This window comes from Cenococcum geophilum (assembly GCF_001692895.1).
Source record: "Cenococcum geophilum 1.58 unplaced genomic scaffold K441scaffold_17, whole genome shotgun sequence".
Taxonomy (NCBI): Eukaryota; Fungi; Ascomycota; class Dothideomycetes; order Gloniales; family Gloniaceae; genus Cenococcum; species Cenococcum geophilum.
Window position 1 is genome coordinate 1,231,352 of NW_027137575.1, and position 24,739 is coordinate 1,256,090.

A 24,739-nucleotide genomic window follows, 5' to 3' on the forward strand; every position below is an offset into this window, starting at 1 on the left:
CTAAGGTTCTTATAATTAAGTGATTTCATAGGCCTCTACGTAGAGATATTGCGTGTATCTAGCCATACCTAGTTACTAACACGCATTTCCGGTGGTGGCGTTCTATAACGGTCAGCGAAGTAGGCCTACTTTACTTAAGCCTAGGCCATTTCTCCCTTACAGTAGTTAAGTAGATTTTTTATATAGTCTGCATACTAGTTAGCAAGTAGCATCTTAAGGCGTTTTCTATATAATAGTTTCTTATTAATAGGTTCTAGTAGCTCTATACCGGATTAGGGGTAATAACCCTTATTTACGAAGAACGGGGTAAGTCCTGTAGTAGTTAAGACGTAGTTATTTACTGTAAATTTACCTAGTAGGAGGTAATCTACCCAGTTATCTTAACTATAGGCAACTACCTGTCGTAGGTACGCTTTTATGCTGGTATTAGCATTTTCCGGTTGCCTAGTAGTTTTATAGTAAAAGGATATAGACATCTTAACGGAGATGCCAAGGCGTTAGTAGATTCGTCTCTATATATCGGAGTTAAATTATATGCCTTGGTCGGACGTAATCGAGTTAGGTAACCTATATAGTTAGTAAACTTCGCGGAGGAAGGCGTTAGTAACGTCGCTAACGGCTACACCTTTAGTTGGGACGTAGTGGCGCTCTTTTATAAGTCGGTATATTATTATAAGGATGTTCTTATAGGTATAGCCGTGTCGTTTATAGGGTAGTAGGTTAATAATAAAATCTATAGCGATATCTGCCTATCGTTATATAGGTACTGGTAGAGGATACAGTAGTCCTTAGTACTTTATATTAAAGGCCTTAGCGCGCTTATAACCGTAATAGGCGCCTATAAAGTGTTTAACTAAGTCTATTATTTTTGGCCAGAAGTAGTATTGGCTAAGAAGCTCGTAGGTTCCTCCTTTGCCTAGGTGGCCGCTTAATTAGAGGTTATAGGCCATTTGGATTAGTTGCCGTTATAGATTTTCTAAGTTAGGGATAAATAGGCGGCCTCTATAATAGAGCCTGTTCTCTTTTACTTCTAAGGCTGCTATATTAATCTGGCCTAAGCTTTAGAGGTTAGTAGGTAGCGTATAGGCGCTAGCGGTCTTTGCGGCAATAAGTTAATATAATAATAGGTTAACAGAGGTGTTATATGCCGTAGTAATAAGCTTATTAATTTCGGGAGGTAACTCTAGTTTTATGGTATAAAGCTAGGGTATAGTTTGCTTTATTATAGGTAGTATGCCTAGGGCTAAATTTCGTGCTTTTAGGATTATCTGTTATTGGAACTAATTGTAGGGGTTATCTTTAGACTAAGAAAGGTCTTATAAGCGGCGTATTAGGCTATTAGGTTTAGTACCTTATACTCCTAGTCTATATACAATTTTAAAGTTAAAACTAGAGAGGAACTTATTCTAATATGCTTGGCGTTAGTTTAGCTGCTTTATAGTTATAAAGTACTTAAGGTTATAATGGTCCGTAAGGACTTTAGTTAGCTAGTTAGGCTCTACTAAGAAGAGTTCTAGTTAAAATTCTTTAAACGCTTATATAATTATAAGGAGTTCTTTATTATAGATCTTATAGTTATACTCTTATAGTATAAGCTTAGACGAGTAAAATGTAACTAGGTAAAGGAGACTGTTATTACCTATCTAGGAGAGGACGCCTGCGTTAACGTAGTCTAAGGAGTTGGTTTTAAGGTAGAGTTATCGTCCTAGTGTAAAGTGAGCTAGGATAGGTGCTTTAGTGAAGGCATTTTTAAGGTCTTAGAACGCCTTCTCGTATTTAGGCGTCTAGGTAAAGCGTAGGTGCGTTTTTCTTCCTTTTACAGAAAGGCCCTTCGTTCGCATTATTGCTATAAGTAGTACTACTACGCCTAAGAAGTTGTATATGAATTTCTAATAAAAGTTGGTAAAACTAAGGAAGGCTTATACGTCCTTAATACAGTTAGGGGCTTACTATTTAGTAATTATGCGTACCTTCTTAGGGTCCATACGGACACCCTTAGTAGTAATAATTAGTCTAAGGTATTTTACTTTTATAACTAAGAATTTATATTTCTTTAAATTAATATAAAGTCCTACGTCCCTAAGGTGCTGTAGGACCTTTTAAACGTGTTTAGTATACTTAGAGGGGTTATTACTATAAATAAGTATATTGTCCAGGTACGTAGAGCAGAAGTCGTTAAGGTAGTCCCGTAAGGTGTTATTAATATAGCTTTAGAAGGTGCCTAGGCCGTTATATACGCCGAAGGGTATAACGGTATATTTAAATTNGCNAAAGNNTAATGCGAATNCGGTTTTNNATTTATNACCTTNCNNTATTNNGAGATAGTTAAAGGCGGCGATAATATTAAGCTTAGTATAGATTTTGGCTTAACTAAGCCGCTTAAGGGTCTCACGTATAAGCGGTACTAGGTATTAGTTTTTAATCGTAATAGCGTTAAGTCCTCTATAGTTAATGTAGAATTAGATACCTCCTCCTAGCTTCTTAGCGAGAAGGATAGGGGCGGCTGCTAGTAATATACTAGGACGAATAAATCCTTTATCGAGGTGCTCGTTAATATACTTTTTTATAACTAGAAGTTTATCTTTTAATATTAGGTAGGGTCTCTTATAAGGTAGCATTTTTCCTTATTTAATATTAATGGCATAGTTATTAGGTCAATATGGGGGGAGTATATCTGCGCTCTTTTATAAGTATATGTTGGTAAAGTTATAGTACCTCTTAGGGAGGAGCTTACGAAGTTCTTTATTAGTAAGTCCTTTTTTAAGCTTTATAAACTTCTTAAAGTCTGAAGGTAAAAGTCCGTGGAGTTCCATAGGGGCGTTATCTTCTAGAAGGTCGACTATATCTATCCTATTACTATAGAGGACGTAGTTCTGTTCTTTATTAAGCTTATATAGTTATAATTAGGAAGCTATAGTAACGGTTTAGCCTTTTTTATATGCTATACGGTAGAAGGCCAGGGCACTTATATAGTGGCAGTTAGTTATAGGTGGGATAATAAGGGGTTCCTTAGGTTAATATCCTAGGGAGTAAATAGAGGTGGCTAGGCCATGCCCTAGGTAAGTCTCTTTATAGTATTTAGAGTTAAAGATTACTTCTTTCTTCTTCTAGTTAATAGCGGGGTTGTATTATTTAAGCCAGTTTATTCTAAGGATAATAGGGTAGTTAGTAAGTGGTATAATATAGGCCTAGAGTTCTTCCTAGTGCCCATTTATATCTAGGTAAAGTTGTGCCATATAGGTAATCTTTTATACGGTACAATTACCGTCAGCGAGTTATAGGGCGCGGGCTTTAGTAAGGGGTAAGGTAGGTAGGTTATAAGTACGTATAAATTAGGTATCTATAAATTTATTAGTAGCTCCGCAATTAATTATAGAACGGCTTTTATATTATTTTTTAGTAGTAGTTCCTATTACAGGTAAAACTATCTATTTCCGTCTATTTATCTTTATAGAGTTATCTATTAAGCAAGCTAATATATAGATCCCTCCGTTATTAGGGCGTCCTAACCCGCAACTTAGGGCTAGGACTTAGCGTTTTCCGCTTCTGTATCCAACTCTACCGCTATTACTACGTCTTCGTCTTATATAGTAGTGGCGTATAGCAACGTATTTAGTGTTTGGGGTATTAGGTTAGGTATTAGGCGGCAGCTACTAAACCTAGCTATTAGGCAGTTTAGGTTATCGCGATAATAGCCTTCTTAACGGCATTTATAGTAGCGTCCTAGTTTCCGGAGTAGCTCGCGCTCTCCATCTAGGAGTTTTTATAGGAAGGTTAGTATAGAGAAATCAATATTGGTTCCGGTAGTACTTAAAGTAGTAGGTATTGGTAGCTTAGTATATATAGGTTTAGTAGGCCCGGAGGGCTTCTATAGAGAGGTCTTTAGGTAAGGGTTAGTAGTAGTAATCTAATTTAGTCGTTGTTTAATCTTTTATAGAGCTACTACCATATTATAAACATCGTTATAGTTATAGCTGGCGGCTGCGTAACTAAGGCGATAAGTAACTTTTTTAAGGAGGTTCTTCTAGTCTTTAGTATTATCTCGGGTAAGGGCTCCGGTATATTCCTAGAATTTAATATAGAATTCGTTGAATAATTCGGTAGGGCTTATCTTTAGGGCACGTAGTTTAGCTCGGTTGGTGGCTAGTAGGTTGTAGTTACGGTATATTAGGTTGAGATTATTAAGGACTTCTTAGTAGGACTGCTACTTCCGGGGGCCACTAGTCTCCTATTAGGCGAAGAGTCTATTAAACGGTATACCCTTTATTTGCCCGATAATATAGCCGATCTTAATATCTTCTATAAAAAAAAGGCAGGCGCTCTAAGTTAGTTTCTCGCGGATTTATATCTTCTAGTGGCTGTATTCCTTGCAGTCTCCCTAAAAGACTAGGGGATTAGGGTAGCGTATATTAGACCCTATAGTGGCAGTTTAGGTCTAATTATTATAGCTTTTATTATCGCTGCTTTAGTAGGGGTTCCTATTAGGTAAAGCTGCTTAGCGCTAGCCCTCCGTTAAGCGTTAAGTAGGTAAAGTTGCCAGGGGCGTAGAGACTTAGGTGGCGTTATATATAGTAAAGAGGTATCTAGCGTTGTTATAAATGTGCTTGTTAAGCTAAGATTATAGGTATTTAATTATGCCTTCTCTTTTAGTAACTATAGTAATTAGTGCAATCTTAGCCTTCTTTAACTGTTAGACGTCGCGTTTAAACACGCGGAGGTCGTCTTTAGTTTCTTAATATATGTTATTAGCGAGCGCCTCACAAGCTTGTAGGTCTTAGATAATATTATAATCTTAGGCAATACGCATCTTAGCTTATATAAGCTTTAGATGGTAGTTTTATAAAAGGCGATAGTATTTATTAGGGTCTCGTGCTACCATTTTTACAAACGTCTTGGCGTCTCATATTTCAATTTTAATAGGTAGTAGCCCTTCCGTTTGCTTATCCGTAGTTATATAATTAATAAAAGATAAGACATTATTAGTGTCCGTCTCCTTAGGGGTTAAGGCTAGGGCTAATAAATTAAATTCTCCTGGGATTAATTGGCGTTATAGGTTAAGTGTAGGTATTAGATTGTTCTTTAGGTTTAACATAGTAGCTAGTAAGGGATATTGTCTTACTATTGTGGGTTCCTTAGAAGTATAAAGTAAGGTAATTTATAGATACGCTACTTCTAGCAGCGCCTGCAGTATTATAAAGACGTAGAATTAGTTATAGGCTAAGCGTTAGTAGTAAAAAAGGCGCAATATAATGTTATGGGATAGGGGCAGTGGCTATAAAGCGTATGTATTCGAGGAGTCTACAAGACGTTGCGCGATTAATCGTAAGGGTCGAGGGCGTAAGGAGGTGATATACCTACGCGTAGCTGACATAAGCTGTACGCGAGGTGTACGCGAGAGCACGGGGCTCTCCTATAGGCCCCTGCGGTGGGGTTCCGTGACATCAACGGAATCTTCACTAAAACTCAACTAACTACCTATATCCAACTTTTTATATAATAAAGCTATAATATTACCACAACGTAGAGGCGATAGAGAAGATAAAGAGCTTTTACCTTATAGTATTTTAGAGATAATTAGACCTAGAGAAGTACGTAAGTTTTAGCAGTAAGGCAAAATCGTGACAAAACTAAACTAAAACTGACCGACTACCTATATCTAACTTCTCGTAGAATAGAGCTATAATATTACCATAATATAGAGGCAATAGAGAAGAAAAAGAGCTTTTAGCTTATATTATAGTGCTGTAATAAAGTAGACTAAATAACTACGTTATAGTATAAAGAGGAGAAGAAGGTGGAAAGGGGGTATTGTATATAAATAGTAGGGCCGGCCGCTAAGGTACTAGTAGTAGGCTAGCCAACAGTAAGAAATAGTATAAGACAGTATAAAATAGTATGCGTTAGGTTAGTGCCGTAACAGTACTCCTCTCCCCTAGATAGTTTGGTCCCTAAACTAAATAGATAACTCCAAAATAGGTAGTGTTTGGGGTCGCCTATTTTTTACCGCAAAGATATTAGTTCCGCTTACCGCCCTTAACCGAACTAATAGCGATTTTCTGTGCCGGGCATAGAAAATCCTAATTAGTTAGTTTAGTAAGTAAGGTTGGCAGAACTCTATACCACCACCCGAATTAATCCGCGTAGCGTTTCTTAGCAAAAATCTGGCTAATTAGATAACTTTAACTGCTGGTTAAAGTTTTATAACATCTTAACCACTATAATTTTTTAACACGGTGGTCGGCCACAACCTTAGCGTAACTTTTCCTTATCTTATGCCTAGTCTAGGGGTTTTAGCTTCTTAGGGTGTTGCTTATAAAAGCGCTGTATAGCCTATTTATAACCCTTTAGGTCTTCTTTTAGCTGCTAGGTTATATCCTTATAATATTTCCATTTAATTTTATAAGTTAGGCCTTAGGGGTCTTCGTTATATATATTAAGGATTTTCTTAAACTCCTATTTATCTTCTATGTTACCATCATTATCTCTCTCTACTACTCGTCCTCGTATATTGCGGCGCTCTATAGTATTAATATTTGCTTAGCTAGGGATCTCTTTAGCAGCTTAGAGGCGGACCTTAGATATATAGAAGGATTTATTTACTTAGATGTGGTTTAGGAGGTCTACTATAACTACCCCTTAGTATACTGCAAGTACGGGGTACGGGCCATCCCATTTATTGTCCTATTTCTTCTTAGGTCTATTTATCTTTATATTTTCTAAGCTAACTATAACTATATCGCCTTCGTAGAATAACGCGCTCTTATTCCTATAGGTATTAGCATTATCTTTATAGCGTTACTATAAAATTCGGGCTAGGGCCTTAAGCTATATTAATATCCGCTTAAAGCGGTTGGCTATAGAGTCTACGCGGAAGAACTCCTTCTTTACTTATACTAATAGTGTTAGTAGGCGGGGGCTAGTAGGCTTAATTCTAAGGTAAGGGTTAAAGCCATAGTTTGCAAAAAATGGGGAGATGCCTATGCTCTCGTTAACTTAGTTATTTATAGCAAACTTGGCAAGCAGTAGGTAGTTAACTTAGTTGTTTTATATAAAGCTAATAAAAGCACAAAGGTATTTATTTACGGCAGCGTTAATAATTTCGGTTTAGCCGTCTATTTCTAGGTGCTAGGCTAAGCTTAGTCTTAAGGTTATCTTAAGGCGTTTACTTAGTTATTGCTAGAAGTTGCTAATAAATTATATACTATAATCGGAGATAATTATACTTAGTGCACTATAGAGCTTATACACGTTATTAATAAAGCCATTAACTAGCTCCTCTATTAAGAGTCCTGTTACTAGAATAAGGTATCACATTTTAGTTAGGCGGTCTATAATGATAAGGATATATTTATATACCTTACCGTGGCGTTGGCATATTAGCAGCGTTGTAATATAGTTAATTAAAATATTAGTTTATAGGCGAGCGGGTAGTTCTAGTAGCTTTAGGAAACTAGGCGGGGTAGAATAGGGGGTCTTAGTGCGAAAGTATAGGGCATAGTCTTTAACAAAGGTAGCCGTAAATTGGGAGATTCCTAGCTACCAGTATATTTGGTTTAAGAGGTTAAGAGTTTTAACCCGGCTAGGGTAACTAGCGGGGCCGCTGCTATAAGAGTAATAGATAACTTCTAGGCGGAGGTCTAGGGCGTTAGGGACGAAGAGGCGTTAGCGGAAGTAGATCTGTCCGTTAATAATACTATATTCTAACTTATTGTAATAAAGTAATTTCCTAATTTTCTTTAGCTAATGGCAAGCTTTCTAATTACATAGGGCCGCTACTATATCTCTTGCGAGTTTATTCTTCTAGTATCCTAACCAAATTAACTCGTCTAGTAACTTTTCGGCTATTTTAGGGTCTAAAGCGGCTATAAACTCTATATTGTTAGAGTTACGGGACTTATATAGCAATTCTTCTAAGATTATAGGGTTAATTTTCTAGGGCGGTATAACGACTTAAGCTTAGTAGCGGAGGCGTTTATTATTGGCGTCCTTAAGCCTTATTCCTAGTAACTAGCTTAGGGCATTAGGGAGCGTAGCTTTACTACTAGGTCTATATATAATTATAAAGTTAAACTATAAAAGGAACTCTGCCTACTAGACTTAGTGTTAATTTAGCTACTTAGTAGTTATAAACGTCTATAGGTTCTTATAGTCAGTAATAATTTTAAACGGCTCCTTAGTCCCTTATAGCTTAGGACGCTATTCCTTTAAAGCCTTAACAATAGCTAAGAGTTTTTTGTCGTAGATCTTATAGTTACACTCCGGCGTAGAGTGCTTTGTGGAGAAGAATGCGACCGGTCTTAATTTACCGTCGTCGTTATACTAGGAAAGGACTCCGCCAGAAGCCCAATTTAATACATCTATCTCTGCCACTGTCTTCTTTATATAGTTATAGTATGCTAGTACTAGTGCTAAGGTAAAGGCTCCCTTAAGGGCCTTAAACGATTTAGCTTATTCTAGTCCCTATAGCTATCCAATATCCTTCTTTAAGAGTTTTATTATAGGTATGGCGACGGCAGAGTAGCCTTAAATAAATTATTAGTAGAAGTTTACGAAGCTAAGAAATTGTTATAGTTCTTTAATTAATATCGGGTTCTTTTATTCCTATAAGGCCTGTACCTTCTTAGGGTCTATAGTTATACTATTAGTTAAGATAATTAAGCTGAGGTATTTCGTTTTAGTAGAGTAGAACTTAAACTTATTAATATTAATCTAAAGTCTAGCATTACCAAGTCTTTGGATGACTTTATTTATATACTTAGTATACTTAGTACGTGTTTTAAAAAAGATAAGGACGTCGTTAAGGTAGGTAGTATAGTAGTCGTTAGGGCGTTATATAAGATATAATTAATATAGTTTTAGAATGTGGTGGGTATGTTATAAAGGCCAAATAGTGTAACTAGTATCTTATAGAGTCCGAATTGGGTAATAAATGCTATAAGTTACTTATAGCCCTCCGTAATCCGGATCCAGTTAAACGCAGCGATTATATTAAGTTTAATAAAGTACTTAGCACTATAAAGTGCGTTAAGTATCTTATAGATTAGTAGTAGTGGGTACTAATTCTTAATAGTGACTATATTTAGGCCTTAGTAGTTATAGTAGATTCGCACACCGCCACCAGGCTTAGCAGCGAGGAGGAGTAGTACGGCAGCTAGTAAGGTCGATTCGCGGATAAAACCCTTATCTAGCATCTTATTAATCCACTTTTTTATACACCTAAGTTTAGCAGGTAAGAGTGGTCTGTTTTTATAGTACGGGGCCTAGTTTCTGGGGATAATCTTAATTTTATGGTCCTATAGTCGGTAAGGGGGCAGCTTATCTATGTTTTTAGGGAGAAAGTGCTTAATATATTCGCGGAACTCCTTTAGTAAATATTATAAAATATCTTTACGGGTTAATCCTGGTTTGCCTTTTAGGAATTTTTTAATATTAGTATTAACTATCTTCCGGCGTAGAGACTTAGGCTTAGTTTTTAGGTTTATCTTAAGGAAATTATAAAAATAAAAGGGTAGCGCTTTACGGGCTTCTTCTATTATATAGTCGCCCTTTACTAGCTAGCGGAAAGACTTTTCTAATAGGTTTGGTACTTCTATTAGGCCTATAGGCAGCTCTTTAAGCAGCTATTAGTGTTCTTCTTATTTAACTAGTTCTACTAGCTCCGCCATATAGATCCTTATTACCTTTACGCCTTTTTGTTTATAGAACTAGGTGAAATTAACGGTATAAGTATATCTAATGTCGTCCAGTTTAGGGCGTGTTTGGTTCTCTAGTGCTACGGCTAAGCTAGCGCGGCTTAGTCGGCCCTAGGGGGCGGAAACGCGGCGGCGGCCCTATATGGTATGCGCGGGAGATAGATATAAGGTTAGGCGTTACGGGGGGGAGGTCTTAATTACTCTGGTTTTAGTCTTGGCTATAACGCCTTTAGCTATTATACGCGCGGTTGTATATACGTATAGCAAATAACTTAAAGTTAGGTGTCTTATTAGCTGGCCTAGGTTGAGCGGGTATATATAGGGGACTTATAGTTCTGGCGGTGTTTATATTCTTAGGGGCGGGGTAGTGTTTCTTAGGGGTAAGGTGGTGGTCTAATCTTCTAAAATCTCTGTTTTGTTTACTATGTATATTAGCTTACTAGTATTAGGTACCTCTTCTACTATCGGCTAATAGTATCTAAGCGTTGGCCGTGCAATACGTCTATATAGTGCTACTTGGTTATAATTAGGGATGTACTATAGGAGACAGTTATATACGTAGTAATTAGAGTTAAACTTAAGCCCTAAAATAGGGAAGTTTATACTTAGGTTATACTTTTTAAGCCAGGGCATTCTAAGAATTACTAGTGTTAAGGGTAATAACTTTATAACGTAGAAAAGCATAGATCCTGTATAGTAGCCGATTGTTATTTTTGCTGTAAAGTAATGGGTAATAAAGCTGGATTGGAGTCTATTGGTAAGGCGGAGTGGTTTTAGGACTAGAAGTCTTTTTATTATAATATTGTGCTTCTTTATAAGCGAGTCTTCGTCTATAAACGCTGGTGCTATACTACTACTATTAATAAGGCTTACTGTTTTAATAAGAACTTCTAGGAGTAGGTTACGTAGTAAGGAGAGGTAAGTCTAAATAAGGATGGAATTTTTATTATTATTTACTGTTCTAAGATTAAATAGTAGCTAGTTTAGAATAAGGTTTAACTAATCTAGTAGTATAGATTTAATCCTTTTATCCTCCTCCCCGTATGGTTCTAACCCTTAAAGGTAACTTAGTCTAAGGGTTAGCCCTTTAATGGCTGCGTTATAGGGCTTGGCTAGTAGCTATAGTCTTAGCTGGTATGTCCTAACATATTAGTCTCTAACGGTGTATATATACTAGGGGGTACTTTGCCAATAATATAGCCGGTCTTGTGGTTAGTAGTAACATAAAGTACTTATCCATAGTTCGCGTACGGGACTATCGGCTAGGGCTACGTTGGGGAAGGGAATTATAGGGGTGGGTTTCTGTATCTAAACCCATGTCCTTATCCGCAGTTACCGCCTTAATTACTATCCCCTCTGTTAAAGAATCCGCCGCGGCTAGGGGGGGGTTAGCGTGGTGGCATTGGAAGGGGATTTAGGTTTTGCTAGGGGTTATAAGTATTTTTCTAGTAGCTAGGTTAACCACACGCTATATAAGGTCTGTTATTTATATAATGTCTTTAGACGTCGTTAGGGAGGCTATTACTACCGCTGCCGAACTTAACGGCGTCTAGGTCTATTAGGTTATTCTACAGTAATATAGGTTGATAGCCGCCAGCAGCACTTAGCTTAGCGGTATTTAACTTAGTGTAGTAGGTATAGTTCTATAGGTTATAAGCGAACACATCTATCTACTTACTCTAGCCTTTGTAGTTAGTATCGCCGATCTTATAGCTAAGGGTAAAGGCTAGGTCCTTTATCTTAAAGGAAATATTCTTCTTAAGTAAATCCACTTTTTGTTCCTTGGTCTTGTTTACTTTAATTATTAACTTATTAAGCTCTGCTTTTTAGGACCAGTAGTTACGCTTACCTTAGCTTAAGGTATCTAACTTATTTTTGGCCGCTTGGGTTATATCTATAGTCTTATAGTATCCTCTTATATATATAAACATAGACTCTTAGTTAGAAAAGGTCTATTTACTTAGGTTGTTTGGGTATATATATAGCGTGTTAAGGCCATGTTTAATATAGTTATAAGCCTTATCTATTAGCATATCTAACATATAAAGGATTTTGTCTATTAGGGTCTTAAAGCACTTTACATCCCTCCAGAAAACGCCTTGGATTTTTGTTTCCTATATTTTAAATTTTTCTTACTTTTTAATTAGTAATCCCTTGCCATTAAACGGGGTTGGATCTTTTACTTTATGCTTTTTTCTATAGGGCTTAGTTAAAAGAGGGGAGCTAGTAATAGGGTTCTTGTTGGCAATAGTCTTAGTAAGTGTATTAATCTAAGAGCTTAGGTTTTATATAGTCTCGGTATATGCGAGGGCTTGCTATTTACATTATTTAATATATGGTTTAAGTGTCTTAAGGGAGTTAATTCTATATTAAGCTTTTTTAAGTTAGGACTTTATAGCTTAGCCTTCGCTATAGACGGCTTAAAGGCCGCTCTTAATACTAGTTAAAAAGGCTGCATATATAGAGAGTTGCTAAAAGGTTCCTGCCACATTAAGGTCCTTTGGGTATTTAGGACCGTTCCTAATCGCCTAGGCGATATTAGTATAGGAGGTGTTAAGGAGGCAAGCGAGCGCTTCGCGAGGGTTCGTCGGCGGGACGTCGTCTATATTATAGTCGCCCATTCTAAGAGATCTAGGTAAGGCAATCGGAATCTATAAGGCTAACTGTAATACTAAGATTACTAAGACTGTACTAAGGCTATGCTGAGACTGTGCTGAGATTATCTGGGACTATGGTATAGTGTTATCGGTCGCGCCGGGTCGCGATTATACTGGGAAAACGGAAATAGTGGACTGGGAAAAATAAAGATCGCGACAGGGTGCAATTAGAGATACCATAAACTGTCACAGTACTGCAATAAAGTAGACTAAATAACTACGTTGTAGTATGAAGAGGAGAAGAAGGTGGAAAGGGGGTATTATATATAAATAGTAGGGCCGGCCGCCAAGGTACTAGTGGTGGGCCAGCCAACAGTAGGAAACAGTACGAGACAGTATGAAACAGTATGCGTCAGGTCAGTGCCGTGACAGCTTATAGTATTTTAGAGACAATTAGACGTAGAGAAGTATATAAGATATAGCAGTAAGGTAAAATTGCAACTAACAAGTTTTACAACCGATAAAAATGTAACTAATAAAAATACAACCAACAAAAATATAACCAACTAGCTATAATATTATCATTTAAAGCAATAGATAGAGAAATTAAAGAGCTCTTACTTTATAGTATTTTTATAATAACTAGACGTTATAAAAGGGTTAAGATATAGTGTTATAATGGAAGAGTTGTCGCCTAATAAAAAACAATAAGTTTATATATAAAGGGGGCCCATAAGCTCTCAGACCCTTGGGGAAAAATTCCTCTCGGTGTGATCTGATTGGTCCAGGAGTCCACAGGACTAGGGTAAGGTCCACAAGCGTGGTGCTAGTCCTTCCACGTCGTAGCGCAATTTCTCCCCGGGGGTCTGATTTATGAGATAAGCACCGTGCGCTTATGCCTCAACACCACCAAATCTCATGCTTCAACGCCACAAAACAATACAATATGCATTCAATACTGGGTCATCTGCCCATTAGCTCTTCTACAATTATGCAGCCGCTTAGTGTAGCAGCTGTACATATGCTGGATCATCTTTTGATCTACTTCTTCCTCCTAAATCTTCTTAATTGTGCCATTGCCTCCTCTGTTTCGCACCTAATTGAATGGAACTTTCTCTTAATTGTATGCGCCAGAGACTCAATAATTGAGAAATCTGGTGAGCAGCCAGGCAAGGTAATAAGTTCTAGTCCATTCTCCTTTGCCCATGTAATTATAGCCTTTAATTTATGGGCTGAATCGGCATCCTGGCATAATACAATTCCTTCTTAAACTTATTAAGAAGCTTTGGCAATACCTGCTGGGTATAGGCCTTTGTATTTATCTTACCAACCTTATTAGGTACCTAGTAAGGAATAAATAACCTCTAGTTCTTTCCAATTATAACAAAGATAGAGAATAACTTAAAATGCTCCTTCTCCCATGCCTTCTCCTTTTTATCCTTCCTAGTAGCTGCCTTTCTGTAAACATTCTGGGGTAAATAGCGGTAATAGCGACCCTTTCTTCTCTTAATTCTGTGGGTAACCTCTGGCCCTAAACCAAAGTGATATTCATCACAAAATGCCACATTATCGTAGTCCACAGAATGGGGCCTTTTCTCTAAGGATGTATCCACAAATTTAAGGCGATTGGTGCATTGCCGCTTATTAAGCTCTCTCTCCTCTTCCATTACGGCGTTAATAATTTCTTTGTCGTCTCTGCAAGCTTGTTAGATAGGTTTATTGCCAATAGAGCGCAATCCGATAGGTTTTGAATGGGGAATATCTGGAAGGATAACGCCAGCATCCTTGGCTATATCTTTCCATGGCTTTCCCTTATCATTTTGGTGTACTTTTGGATCATCTAGATAGTCGCCGATGGCTCGTGTATCGCTCCGTGTGAACCCCCTTCGCCGTCCTCTGGGGTCAGGACCCTCTTGATTGTGGAGAGTTCTTGGTGATTTAGTAGCAAATATACGTCGTTGAACTCGGTCAGGAACACCAGTAGCTTGGCGAATATGGTCTGCAGTAATGGTAACGTTAAGCACTTCAGCATAGCGCTTTGCAATAAGAACTAATAATCTAGATGGTGTTTCTGGGTGTTTTCCACCTTCATGGATTAGGCCAGGCGGAGGAGTGAAGTGCCGCGCTCTGGACTTGCGAGATGAGGAACCCTTTTTAACGCGCGTCATTCTTGGGGCTTTGAACTTGTATGGGCTTTGGTTTAAAGGAAAACGGTATAATATTGGGGGTGTAGTAATTTATTGTTGTTGTTGTTTACATTGCCGCATTCCGGCCTGTTTTTTCGGCGCACATGGCAAGATTAAATGATTCGGAGCATTGATAACTACTATGGAGCAGTCCGTAGTCAATTCACTAAATCGTGCTATAAGACCCTGCCATTTACGTTTACATTATCACACACGTATATGACAATTTCGACCCTCATGAATACCACCTATTAGACGGGAAGCCTATATTAGGAAATGGATGCATCCTGTATAGGTAATCCAAGCCTCGCTTACGGCTCCCGCGCTACGCCCGAACCAGCAATCGGCCTCGACCTCGACCATAAAAAGCCCTCCCTTCGCCGTCAATTTTCCCTCCACCTCCTCGTCTTTTTCTCTTTACTCTCTTCGCACCTCCGCGCCCCTTTCCGCCCGCCCTAGTCAGAGCCAGCTGGTCCCATTAGGCCTTAACGGTCCTTCGTGAGCCATTTTTCCTTCGAACTTAGTCGTCGCTCTTCCATCGCACTACTGGGCATGTCTTTGACTTTCCCTTCCGTTACTTTATTTCCCTTATCGTTCACCTCGTGCCTCTGCTGCAGAATCCGCAGTCTCGCTTTCGTGCATCGTGACGGTCGCTGCTGGTGGAGCCGCTTCTGATGTCCAGTTGTTTTCCGAAGCGATTCAAAGACTACACGCATTTCCGTATTTCGGTCTCGTTCTTCCTCTCTCTGCCCACTGCCATTTGTGCTCTCCTTACACAAATGGCAGAGGCGGTTTGACGGACGATGGTTACCGTTGCACGGTCCATGACAACCTGCCTGATAGAGCAATGACTTCCCTTCCCTTCCTTCTAGGTTGCAGCGGTATCTGCAACGCTATGCCTCCTCTATGTCTTGGTGGAAGAGTGCATGATGCTAGTCCCGTTGTCTCAGCTCTGATTTTCCTGCGTCAAACCTCGCTCCTTCAGTCAATACGCTCGCCAATCCTTTCATTACGTTCAGGTTGAATCTCTTGATGACGCGGCAGGCCACTCGCCTGAGGCGTTAGTTTCGTCCTCATGACCTCAGGATGCTCCGCCTCGCATAAAGTGTCCGGCATCGTTGCAACATTGCAGTGCAACGAGCAGGCGACAGCTCAGCGTTGGCGTTGGTGGCGGCGTGGGCCGTGAGACAAGGACGAACCCCTCACCGCCTGCCGCTCTGGCCGGATGTAGACACTTCCAGTCCAGTGACCGGGGTAATCAGGCATTATTCGGTATAGCCTCATACAAGGGACGGAGGGCGGTTACCACTGATCGAAGAAAAAGCTGGCGATCGGCAGTTCCGCGTGAAGCGATATGGATCCTTTCTCAGCTGAAAGATGCGGCAGATGGATCATGGTGCGAATTAAGAAGCTGGGCTCCTGGCGGGTATCAGCTCGGGAGCGCCGAGGGCGATGTTTTATTCGACACCGTTCTCATCGCCCCTGATTCAGACAACTCCCTTTGCACTGCCCGGGACTAGAATGCGGCATATATGCACACCGTTCATCACCCTACCTGGGGCAAGCGAAAGTGCTCGGTTGGGGGGGGGGCTCTTTTGAAGATGGAAGTCGAAAGGATCCTGGTTCACGCTCCACGATCACTGGTGTGAATAGCATCGCCCGTCTATGTGCTATTGGACATTTCCCACAAACACAACCATAACTGCGCAATATCTGATTGGGAAATGTAAGCGGTGCGTATATCTAGGTCGTAGGGTTTACTCACGCGGCGGTAGCCGAGAAGATCTCATAGTTCCGAGACTGAGTGAAGATGCAGAGAACAGAAGAGAAAAGTCCTGTGAATATACCAATGATCCAGAGCCTCCTAGACATGTCACTAACTCTATACAGGACTGCAATGGGTATAGTCAAAATAGCGATTGCCATGAAAGTGGTGAGTAATCGGGCGATGACAAGTGTGTAAGATGTGTTCACCATGATGACGTGTTTATCATTTGACTTGTGAGTATGGCATACCTGCAACATATCAGCCTCAGTTCATCGCCCGTCGTAAGAGCCCTGACCTTACGGAAGCCCCGCTCGGCAAGTTTGGCAACACACCGACTGATGAAGATATCCAAACCGCCATGGTCTGCTCGTTCTCTCGGCGATATTAGGTCGTCCCAAGTGTTTAAAAACCCCGACTCCTCTGCAACTAGTGGCTTGTTTCCCTTCATCCAGTTGACGACACTCTCAACGTGAGTACGTTTTGATGGAAGCCTCTCGATATGTCGGTAATGAGCCTCAAGACAATTATCTTTTGTCTTTATTTTAGTGACAGCACAATGGGCTTGCATTCCCGAGAGACGCACCGTAGACGTACAATTTATTCCCCAACTCTTCCAGAAGCACCCTACGTGCCGCAATTTTATCTTGACGCCTTGAATTCAGATTGAACGAAAATGTGTCTTGCTGGTCCAGCTCATGAAGCTGTTGCTCCAGTTCCGCAAGCTCGTCCTGCATATTCAAGAGAAAACGTACGTGCAATTGCCCAAATCTCCGGAAGACTACGAAATCTCTATCACTATTGATGAAAGCAGCCAGGCGCGGGTAGCCTTGCCGAGAGTCTTCAACTATGGGCTCGGTGAGTATTTGACCGGAAAACGTCAACCTGCCTACAAACTTTTCTCATGAGCGTTGGTAAAATTGTTGATGTATTGGTTCGGCGGAATCGAATGCCGAGGTCGATGGACAAATTGGGGGGCCTGTGGGGTTTGAGCCATGATGTGGTAACATCGAAGCGTTGAGAGGGAAGGCGACGTGATACCTGGGAGTAGAAGATTCAATGTTAGGGGAAGCAAGCAGCTTCAGTGTGTATTCACCGGATGCTTGGCAATTCGTCGGGGTTCAGAAATAAAAGGTGCTGCTCCTCATCGAGTCCAATTTGGCTGCCTGATGTGCGCTGATCTGATTGGCTATGCCTCGTCCTCACGTGAATATTAATCCACCTAGTCCCCAAACGGCGAGTGCGCACCTGGCTGAACCTCCTTCCACCTAGATCTTTGTCCGCCAGCGAGAAACTTACCCCTGCACCTGCCATGGAGTCAAGGACCAATCTGTGGAGTTTCTTTACCGGCACGAGAAACGAAGGCAAATCCGAACATAAAACGAGATGGGAAACAAACGCTGGGATCCTTAACGCCGTGCAAGTCTCCGGGATGAGACACTTTGGGGACCTCACTATTGGCAACCTACTAGGCCAAGGAACTTCATTCACGGTTCACTCTTGCGTTAGACACGCTCCCCGTTGCGAAGGCACTGCGGTGGCCATCAAGCGCCCAAAAGTCCCCAAAAAAGGAACCGCACAGGATGTTGCAAGAACAATCTACACCGAACTGCTATTAATGGCTCACAATCCGCTGCGCGAGGACTCCAATATCGTTCAGATTCTTGGATACAAGTGGTTCCCGTTCGAGATGTATCCATCAGTCCTGGTAGAGAATGCGCACTTCGGTACTCTGGATCACTATCTGCACATGCGAGGTAAATTTGCTGGCGCCGAGTGGGAGGAATGCCATCGTCTATGCTTGGATGTGGCTCGTGCCTTGACCAGTGTGCATGCGCAGGGAATCATACACAGCGACGTTAAGCCTCAGAATGTCCTGGTGTGTTTACCAGAAGGCCCACACGATCCAGACGCCGTAGTCACAGCGCGCCTCACGGATTTCAGTCATTCAAATTTTAACATCGGGTATGATGATTCTACATTCCAACTCGGAACACCACTCTTTTCGGCCCCCGAGTTACTATCCACTTTCTACGACAGCGACTACAAGGCTCGGTTAGCCAAGGAAGATCTTCCGAAATGTGACGTCTGGAGTTTTGGCCTGGTTGCGTGGTGTATAATGACATGCCAGGCGAACTTTTTCCAGGACGACTGGCTTTTACCGCCCTACGACCGACCACCTCAGAGACTTCAGTTCATCCTGTCCCAGCCAGCAGATTTCTTCCAGTCCATGGCCTATAGAATGATGAAGAATCCGGAAGAGTTCGTGGATATGCCCTTGAATATGCGGACAAGTTTCGCCAAGCTGTTGAAGGGTTGCTTGGAAGGCGCAAGTTGTCGTCGCTTTTCCATGCAAGAGTCTTCAAGACTTCTAGATTTCAGAGGGTACCCGTGCAAGCTTAGCCAGACATGCAAGAGTCTTCAAGACTTCTAGATTTCAGAGGGTACCCGTGCAAGCTTAGCCAGATAATTGGATCCGATTGCTTATGGTCTACAGACAATATGGTCATCCTGCCGCTGATTTTGAAATGAATGCCCCAAACGGGGACAAACAAACTCTCCTCACCTTAGACATTAGTAGCGTAAATTTAGCCATCAATCTCATTAGTAAGCTGAGCTGACATACGGAAGATCATATCAGTCCATTGCCCATGGCACGTGCGAACTTCAATTTTCGAGGGCATTGCGGCGCAAGCAAGAGAAAGAAAGCCGGGAACTCAGGCTTTGCAACGATATATCGGCATACCTAGCATCCAAATTTCCCATTCCACCTTCGACAGCGATGACTTCGGAAGTTTTGCTTACAATCTTGCCAGCTGCTACGCCAACGGCTTCGGTGTTAAGAAGGACTTTGGAATTATGCTCAATAGTCTGAGAAACTCTTCTGACCTAGACTTTATGGAGAAACAGAAAGAAAGAATTTCCCTCGCCCTTTCAGCAGATGCCAAGACGCTCGACGCAAAAGGGGACGATGATGATGAATGGCTTTCACGGTCGATCATTGAGTATCAAAAGACCGCGAGGCAGCAATACATCAACACGATTCAGTATGTCAAGGTTGCACAGCACGCCGATCCGTGCCAACCTCAAGATGTGCAAGATCATTTATGCGCAATGTCTAATGTACATCTCACACAAGTGCAGGTCGTCTTCGAAAACGAGACCTTCTCGCATCCATGGCTACACTATGCGGCGCTCACGAACGACATATCCCTCGCATGTAATCTAATCAGACGGGGCTACCCTATAGACATCTTGGATAGAGAGGAACGAACAGCCCTGTTCGAAGCATGCTGCCTAGGAAACGCAGAAATGGTTTCATTTCTGTTAGAGAACGGTGCAAATCCATCTCTGGTAGAAGATACTGGAGTTGCTCCATTACATCTGCTGATCTTCTTTGAGCTAGCTGTCATTCATGATGTTGCCACTCAATTAATGGCCGGAGGCGCAGACATTTACGCTCGGACTAGACGGGATCACGCTTGGATACTTCCCTGGCATGGTATATCGTTAGCAGGAACACCACTTCATTTTGCGATAAGCTGTAGGAACATGGTCGCTGTCAAAACCCTTCTTCACTTCGGAGCAGATCCAAATCAGCGCGCTGGATTCTTAAGCTCCCTCGATCTCGCCGCTTCATTCAACTTACCAGAGATCTGCGCTCTGCTCATCAAGCATGGCGCGACAACAAATACGCATTGGTTCGCTGGTAGATCTCCACTCCATTGGATTGGCGACCCAATGTTTTGCTCTCCACTTGGAAAGGTATGTTATCGCCTACATGACCATGGTGTGCAACGCGCGTAAAATGATACCATCAGGGCTGAAAGTCACTGTAGCTCATTATACACGGTCCAAAGTATAGAGACGCCGTCGCCTCATGCGTCGACATCCTGCTTTCTCACGATGCAGTCATCGACGAGCCGGACAACGGATACTATCTCGGGGAGAGTATGAATAGTACGCCATTAGACATCGCCGCAGCGAGCCAGGCAATGGACGAAACTGTGATAAGCGTTTTGCTTGAAAAGCAACTATCATTGAGAACACCAGTGAAAACCGAAGTTATCTTCAGCACCATTTCGGCCTCTCAAAACGACCATGTCAATTGCCCGGCTTTTCGATTTCTATACCAATGTCGTAGCATGCCGTGGTACAACATTCCCGGCCATCAGATACGGAGAGCAGATGGAGAGACCGCCTTGCACGACTGTGTAAAAAGAGACGCCGTGTCCGTACTGAAAGAGATGCTTGCTCATCCAGGGCTGAATGTGAATGAGCGGAATGGGCAAGGTTTTACTTCATTACATTACGCATGCCAGTTTGCGTCAAACGAATGCGTAGACCTGCTTTTGAACCACGGTGCAGACATTGAGCTGAAGAGTCATCTGCCCACTCCTGGCTATACAGCGTTAGGGCTTGCCACGATATTAAGAAGAATAGATCTGGTGACACGGGTACGTTCCCTCCACCTTCCCTGTCAACGTTCAAAGCTAAACTGAGCGGAAGTTACTCAATGCAGGCGCTGACCTGTGGCTTGGGAATAGGACAAGCGATGGGCCAACATTTCTACACCTGGCTGCCGGTCCGGACTTGGTCCAACGAATCATGCACTCTCCTCGATCGGCGAAACGCTCTTTGGGAGGTGTAACATGCCTACCACAAGACGAGTCTGTGTTAGAAGAGTTACTAGAAGAGCAGCTGCCCGAAAGTGCAATCGAAAGACTGCAGCAAGACGCCTCGCTGCTCAATGCTCAACACCCTCTCCTGGGTACTGCTCTACATGTTGCCGTGGAAAACGGAGCTCCTCGGGTCGCAGAGATTCTGCTTGAATTCGGTGCCGATAGCAAGATCAAAGATCAATACGGGCATACGCCGTTGGAAAGCTTTAAGGAAGCATATGCCAACTTAGAATTTGCGAGGGGAAGACTTCTCAACGAATTCCAATTGTATATTGAGGAAATATCTCAGATCCTGACGGGATGGAAGCAAGCATGCGGCCGTCACGAATCATGACCTTATGCACGTACCAGCAATCTATTTTCACTGACCAGCTCATGGTGTTCTTGGCCAGTGGCCTTCATCCTGATCCGATATTTGTGGCCCGTCAGAACTTCCACAACCTCATACGGACCCGCAGGCTGAGTCTGCCCTTGCACCTGGAGATATACCTCCTCACCAACGTTGTATAGGGGAGCTGTTGGATACTGAAGAACGTGTTACCGACGCTTTCCGCATCTTGGCCCGCGAAGCTATTGAGAAACTGAGTTACCTGTGCTGAGGTATTGTACGGCGTTACTTTAGCGCGGAAGTCGCCCGGTGCGGCTGTAGAAAACTACACGTCATGTTAGCATGAATTGTGTTGTTTTATAAGGCTTGAAACCAACGTTGAACTCTTCCTCATCGCTGACTTGATCATTTCCGGGCGGGTCAGTGCGCCCACTGATTTCGTCTTTCGTAGCCATGGGAACTAGAGAGCAGGAAGGGACGGTTGTGCAGGGAATGTACGGCAAGGCTGAGACTCTTCTCAAATACCTGCACAATGTGCCAAGCCGTAGCTGCCTAGAACGGTAAGCCGGATAGATGTCGCGTCGTTTGCCCTGTGCCTCGAGCCCCGCAACGCAGCCTAATGGCTATCAGGGTGGATGAATCAACTTGAGCGCGACGTGGCGAGTACAGTAACCTTCTCATCTCATTGGCTTCGAAATGAACTTTTCTCAAGTACCTCTTAGGAACGAGCCACAAAATGATTGAGAGCCCAAAACCGAGGCTATTCCGTGGCAAGTGTTGAGGATGTTGACTGAGCCATCCGAACCGTCTGTGCAAGAGATAATCGAGGATTTCAACCAGCGGACTCGAGGCTCCTGGTCCACTGAAACGAGGTATAAGAAAGTCACCGCGTTACTCATCTCGTGGGCCGACGATGATCTCGGAGTAGCCCTGGAAGCGGATCGCCTGCAATTACTCTTCAAGCAAGACTTCAACTATGAAACTGAGCGATACTCTATCCCGAGCGAGAATTCGGCTGCTGAACTCTCCGATCGACTTTCGAATTTCATCAAAACCCATTCGCTAGGCAGCGATGGCCTATCAATCTTCTATTACGGAGGTCATGGCGATAACACGGCTGGAAGCGCTGCCGGGTACCCGGAGTGGAGAGCGTAGGTGTCTGAACTTGCTTTCAACTACCTCGATTAACCTCGTATCAGGAAAAGAGCTGGGGGTCCAACGCTTGGCTGGTTCCCCCTCCAATCACACATGCTTCATGCGAACGGAGACGTACTCGTCCTTCTTGACTGTTGCCATGCCGCAACGAAGACACACGGCAGCTTCGACAACGGGCAGATGGAGATACTAGCTGCGTCTAGCTCTGGGGCGCGCGTCCCGAAACCAGGCAGATTGTCTTTCACTTCAGTCCTCATACGAGAGATCCGAAAACAAATCACTGCTGGAAAAGACGTGCCAATCCGTTGGCTGCAAAACCATCTTTGGGACAACTTGACTCAGCCTGCACTTACCGGTATGCAAATTCCTCGCACTAGGTTTAAAAGTACTAATATGACGCAAGAGTCTCCTCAATACTTCACATTAGCGAATAACGATGCGCCTACAATACGATTAGCACCACTTCCCTTACCGGTACCGGCAGGATTCTCTCGGAAACACGAATTACCTTCATCATTCGCTCTCCTTTCTATATCCTTCCGCGAAGATCCAAAGGCCCAGCAAATAGCGGACTGGCTCAAAAGCTATCCACAAAACATCGTTTCCGACGTCAGTATCGAAAGCCTGATATTGAAGGCGCGCCTTCTCCAAGGACTGACCGGAGACGGTCAAATTTTGACAGGCTCAATTCTTGGATCACTGTCCGCGTCTGCGCAAGCCGAGATTCTGGATCGCATCGCGAAACTGTCGAATGCGATGTTAACGAGCGCTTTTCTTGCCCAAACTGCACCTTCGAGTAAAACTGAGTCCGGAAAATTAACAGAAGAAGTAGCTGGTGACATCAAGTTAGAATCATTGAAAGATATCGACAAGAGTGTTTGCGCCTTGACTGAAAGCATCGAGGAGGGGGTCCTACTAGACCCCAACATCGATCTTTCCATAGCACAGGACGATCAGATCATAGCGGCCTGCGGGGTCGACAAAGCCATCAGTTTGCGGCAGCGTCTACTCAGCTCGTCTATTATTTCAGAGCAGCTGGAGCTGCCGCGCGGGTCCATTGTCTGGGACCGCTCTTCCAACCGCGGACCACGAGACATGCAATCCAAATTCCGCATTGGAAAGATCCAGAACCACCCGGTCATAGCGGAGATTTTCGAATACGAATTGCTCACAGATAATACGGAATCCCAGGAGCCGTCGCCTACCCAGTTGCAACAGCTCAAGAAAATGACGACGCAATTGTGTCACCCGAAACGAACGAGCTTCCATATTCTTCCCGGACTTGGGTACATCCATGAACGATCTGCGAAGAGCTTTTCACTCGTTTTTGAGCTCGACATGTCCTTTGATAGCAGTCAGGCCAAAGGCGGCGTTTCCTTCGCTACCCTCTCGGATTATATGTCGAAGCAGAAGAGAGTGCCGCTTGGAAGTCGAATCCAATTAGCCTTCACGCTCGCGGAAGCCATCGAGAACTTCCACAAGGTTGGATGGGTGCACAAGCTATTCAAGAGCAGCAACGTGGTGTTCTTCTACCAGAAACCGGAGTCGGGAAATGTCAATGTCCCGAGAGTGGATATTCATCGTCCGTGGCTATTTGGATTCGAATATTCAAGGCCTGAGGATGCTGAGACGGCTCTAAAGACGGATTACTCGGTGGAAAACAATGTCTACATGCATCCTGAACGCTGGGGAAGGCCTCTGGCGAAATTCTCAAAGGCACATGATGTCTACTCCCTCGTAAGCAAATCCGGCCTTTTACAAATGTTGCTTGGTTGGACTAAAGGACGTGTAGGGCATAGTCATGATGGAAATAGCTTACTGGAAATCAACAAAGGAATTCCCAGAAATGAGGCAACGACGCCTAGATCCTGAGAACATCAAAGCCGCCATACTACAGAGATTGATTCAGGATGGACCTCATGTATGTGGACAACGACTTAGTGATAGTATCCAGGCGTGTCTCAGCTTTAAAGAACTTACAGAAGAGCTATCCGATCTTGAATCCCATAAGGTATTCAAAGCAAAGATACTCAGCCCGTTGAAGGATATTGGTGGTAATGTGTAGACATGATATGCAAGAGCAGCAATCAACAATAGGAAAGTTTGATATACCAGAAAGCACTCCCGTAGGACATAAAGTGCATATTCCAAGATTACGTGGTAGGGCTAAGAGCACACCGAAGAAAGTATCTCCTGGAGTAGTGTCCATTAGATCAGCCACCGCTGTGCCGTGCTTTCCGGTGCCGGATGAGCGACACGATATTGAATACTGGAGAAATACTAGATCTTGAAGGAATATGTACAGATAGTGATAGATGACCTTAGCTAAATCTC

The 24,739-nt window shown here is 42.6% G+C and overlaps 4 protein-coding genes across 4 annotated transcripts; 2 read left to right on the plus strand and 2 right to left on the minus strand.

Annotated features, from left to right (window-relative positions):
- Window positions 1-16,145: 16,145 nt before the first annotated feature.
- Window positions 16,146-17,237, minus strand: K441DRAFT_686704 (uncharacterized protein; the record flags this gene model as incomplete). The annotated part of the gene is made up of 5 exons (XM_067652017.1): window positions 16,146-16,188; window positions 16,241-16,491; window positions 16,572-16,771; window positions 16,827-17,069; window positions 17,138-17,237. The coding sequence occupies 5 exons, from the start codon at window positions 17,235-17,237 to the stop codon at window positions 16,146-16,148; spliced, it is 837 nt and encodes a 278-aa protein (XP_067504833.1).
- A 2,836-nt stretch (window positions 17,238-20,073) lies between these two features.
- On the plus strand, window positions 20,074-20,982 carry K441DRAFT_79690 (ankyrin). Its single transcript, XM_067654454.1, has one exon. The coding sequence runs from the start codon at window positions 20,194-20,196 to the stop codon at window positions 20,740-20,742; it is 549 nt and encodes a 182-aa protein (XP_067504834.1). The 5' UTR covers window positions 20,074-20,193; the 3' UTR covers window positions 20,743-20,982.
- An 11-nt stretch (window positions 20,983-20,993) lies between these two features.
- K441DRAFT_658758 (uncharacterized protein) lies at window positions 20,994-21,807 on the minus strand. The gene is made up of 3 exons (XM_067648411.1): window positions 21,628-21,807; window positions 21,513-21,575; window positions 20,994-21,447 (listed from the first exon to the last, which is right to left on the minus strand). The coding sequence occupies exons 1-3, from the start codon at window positions 21,703-21,705 to the stop codon at window positions 21,259-21,261; spliced, it is 330 nt and encodes a 109-aa protein (XP_067504835.1). The 5' UTR covers window positions 21,706-21,807; the 3' UTR covers window positions 20,994-21,258.
- Window positions 21,808-22,033: 226 nt separating this feature from the next.
- Window positions 22,034-24,470, plus strand: K441DRAFT_676819 (uncharacterized protein; the record flags this gene model as incomplete). Its single annotated transcript, XM_067650998.1, has 4 exons — window positions 22,034-22,401; window positions 22,450-24,142; window positions 24,198-24,326; window positions 24,360-24,470. 4 exons carry the CDS (start codon window positions 22,034-22,036, stop codon window positions 24,468-24,470), a joined length of 2,301 nt encoding a protein of 766 aa, XP_067504836.1.
- Window positions 24,471-24,739: the final 269 nt, after the last annotated feature.

What these genes read in the sequence shown, in the direction of transcription:
- K441DRAFT_658758 (XM_067648411.1), bottom strand. Translation starts at nt 21,705, where the DNA reads ATGGCTACGAAAGACGAAATCAGTGGGCGCACTGACCCGCCCGGAAAT. An exon ending in GCGATGAGGAAGAGTTCAAC is followed by an intron (nt 21,576 to 21,627) that starts GTTGGTTTCAAG and finishes CATGACGTGTAG; the next exon opens with TTTTCTACAGCCGCACCGGG. An exon ending in CGTACAATACCTCAGCACAG is followed by an intron (nt 21,448 to 21,512) that starts GTAACTCAGTTT and finishes CACGTTCTTCAG; the next exon opens with TATCCAACAGCTCCCCTATA.
- K441DRAFT_79690 (XM_067654454.1), top strand. Translation starts at nt 20,194, where the DNA reads ATGAATAGTACGCCATTAGACATCGCCGCAGCGAGCCAGGCAATGGAC.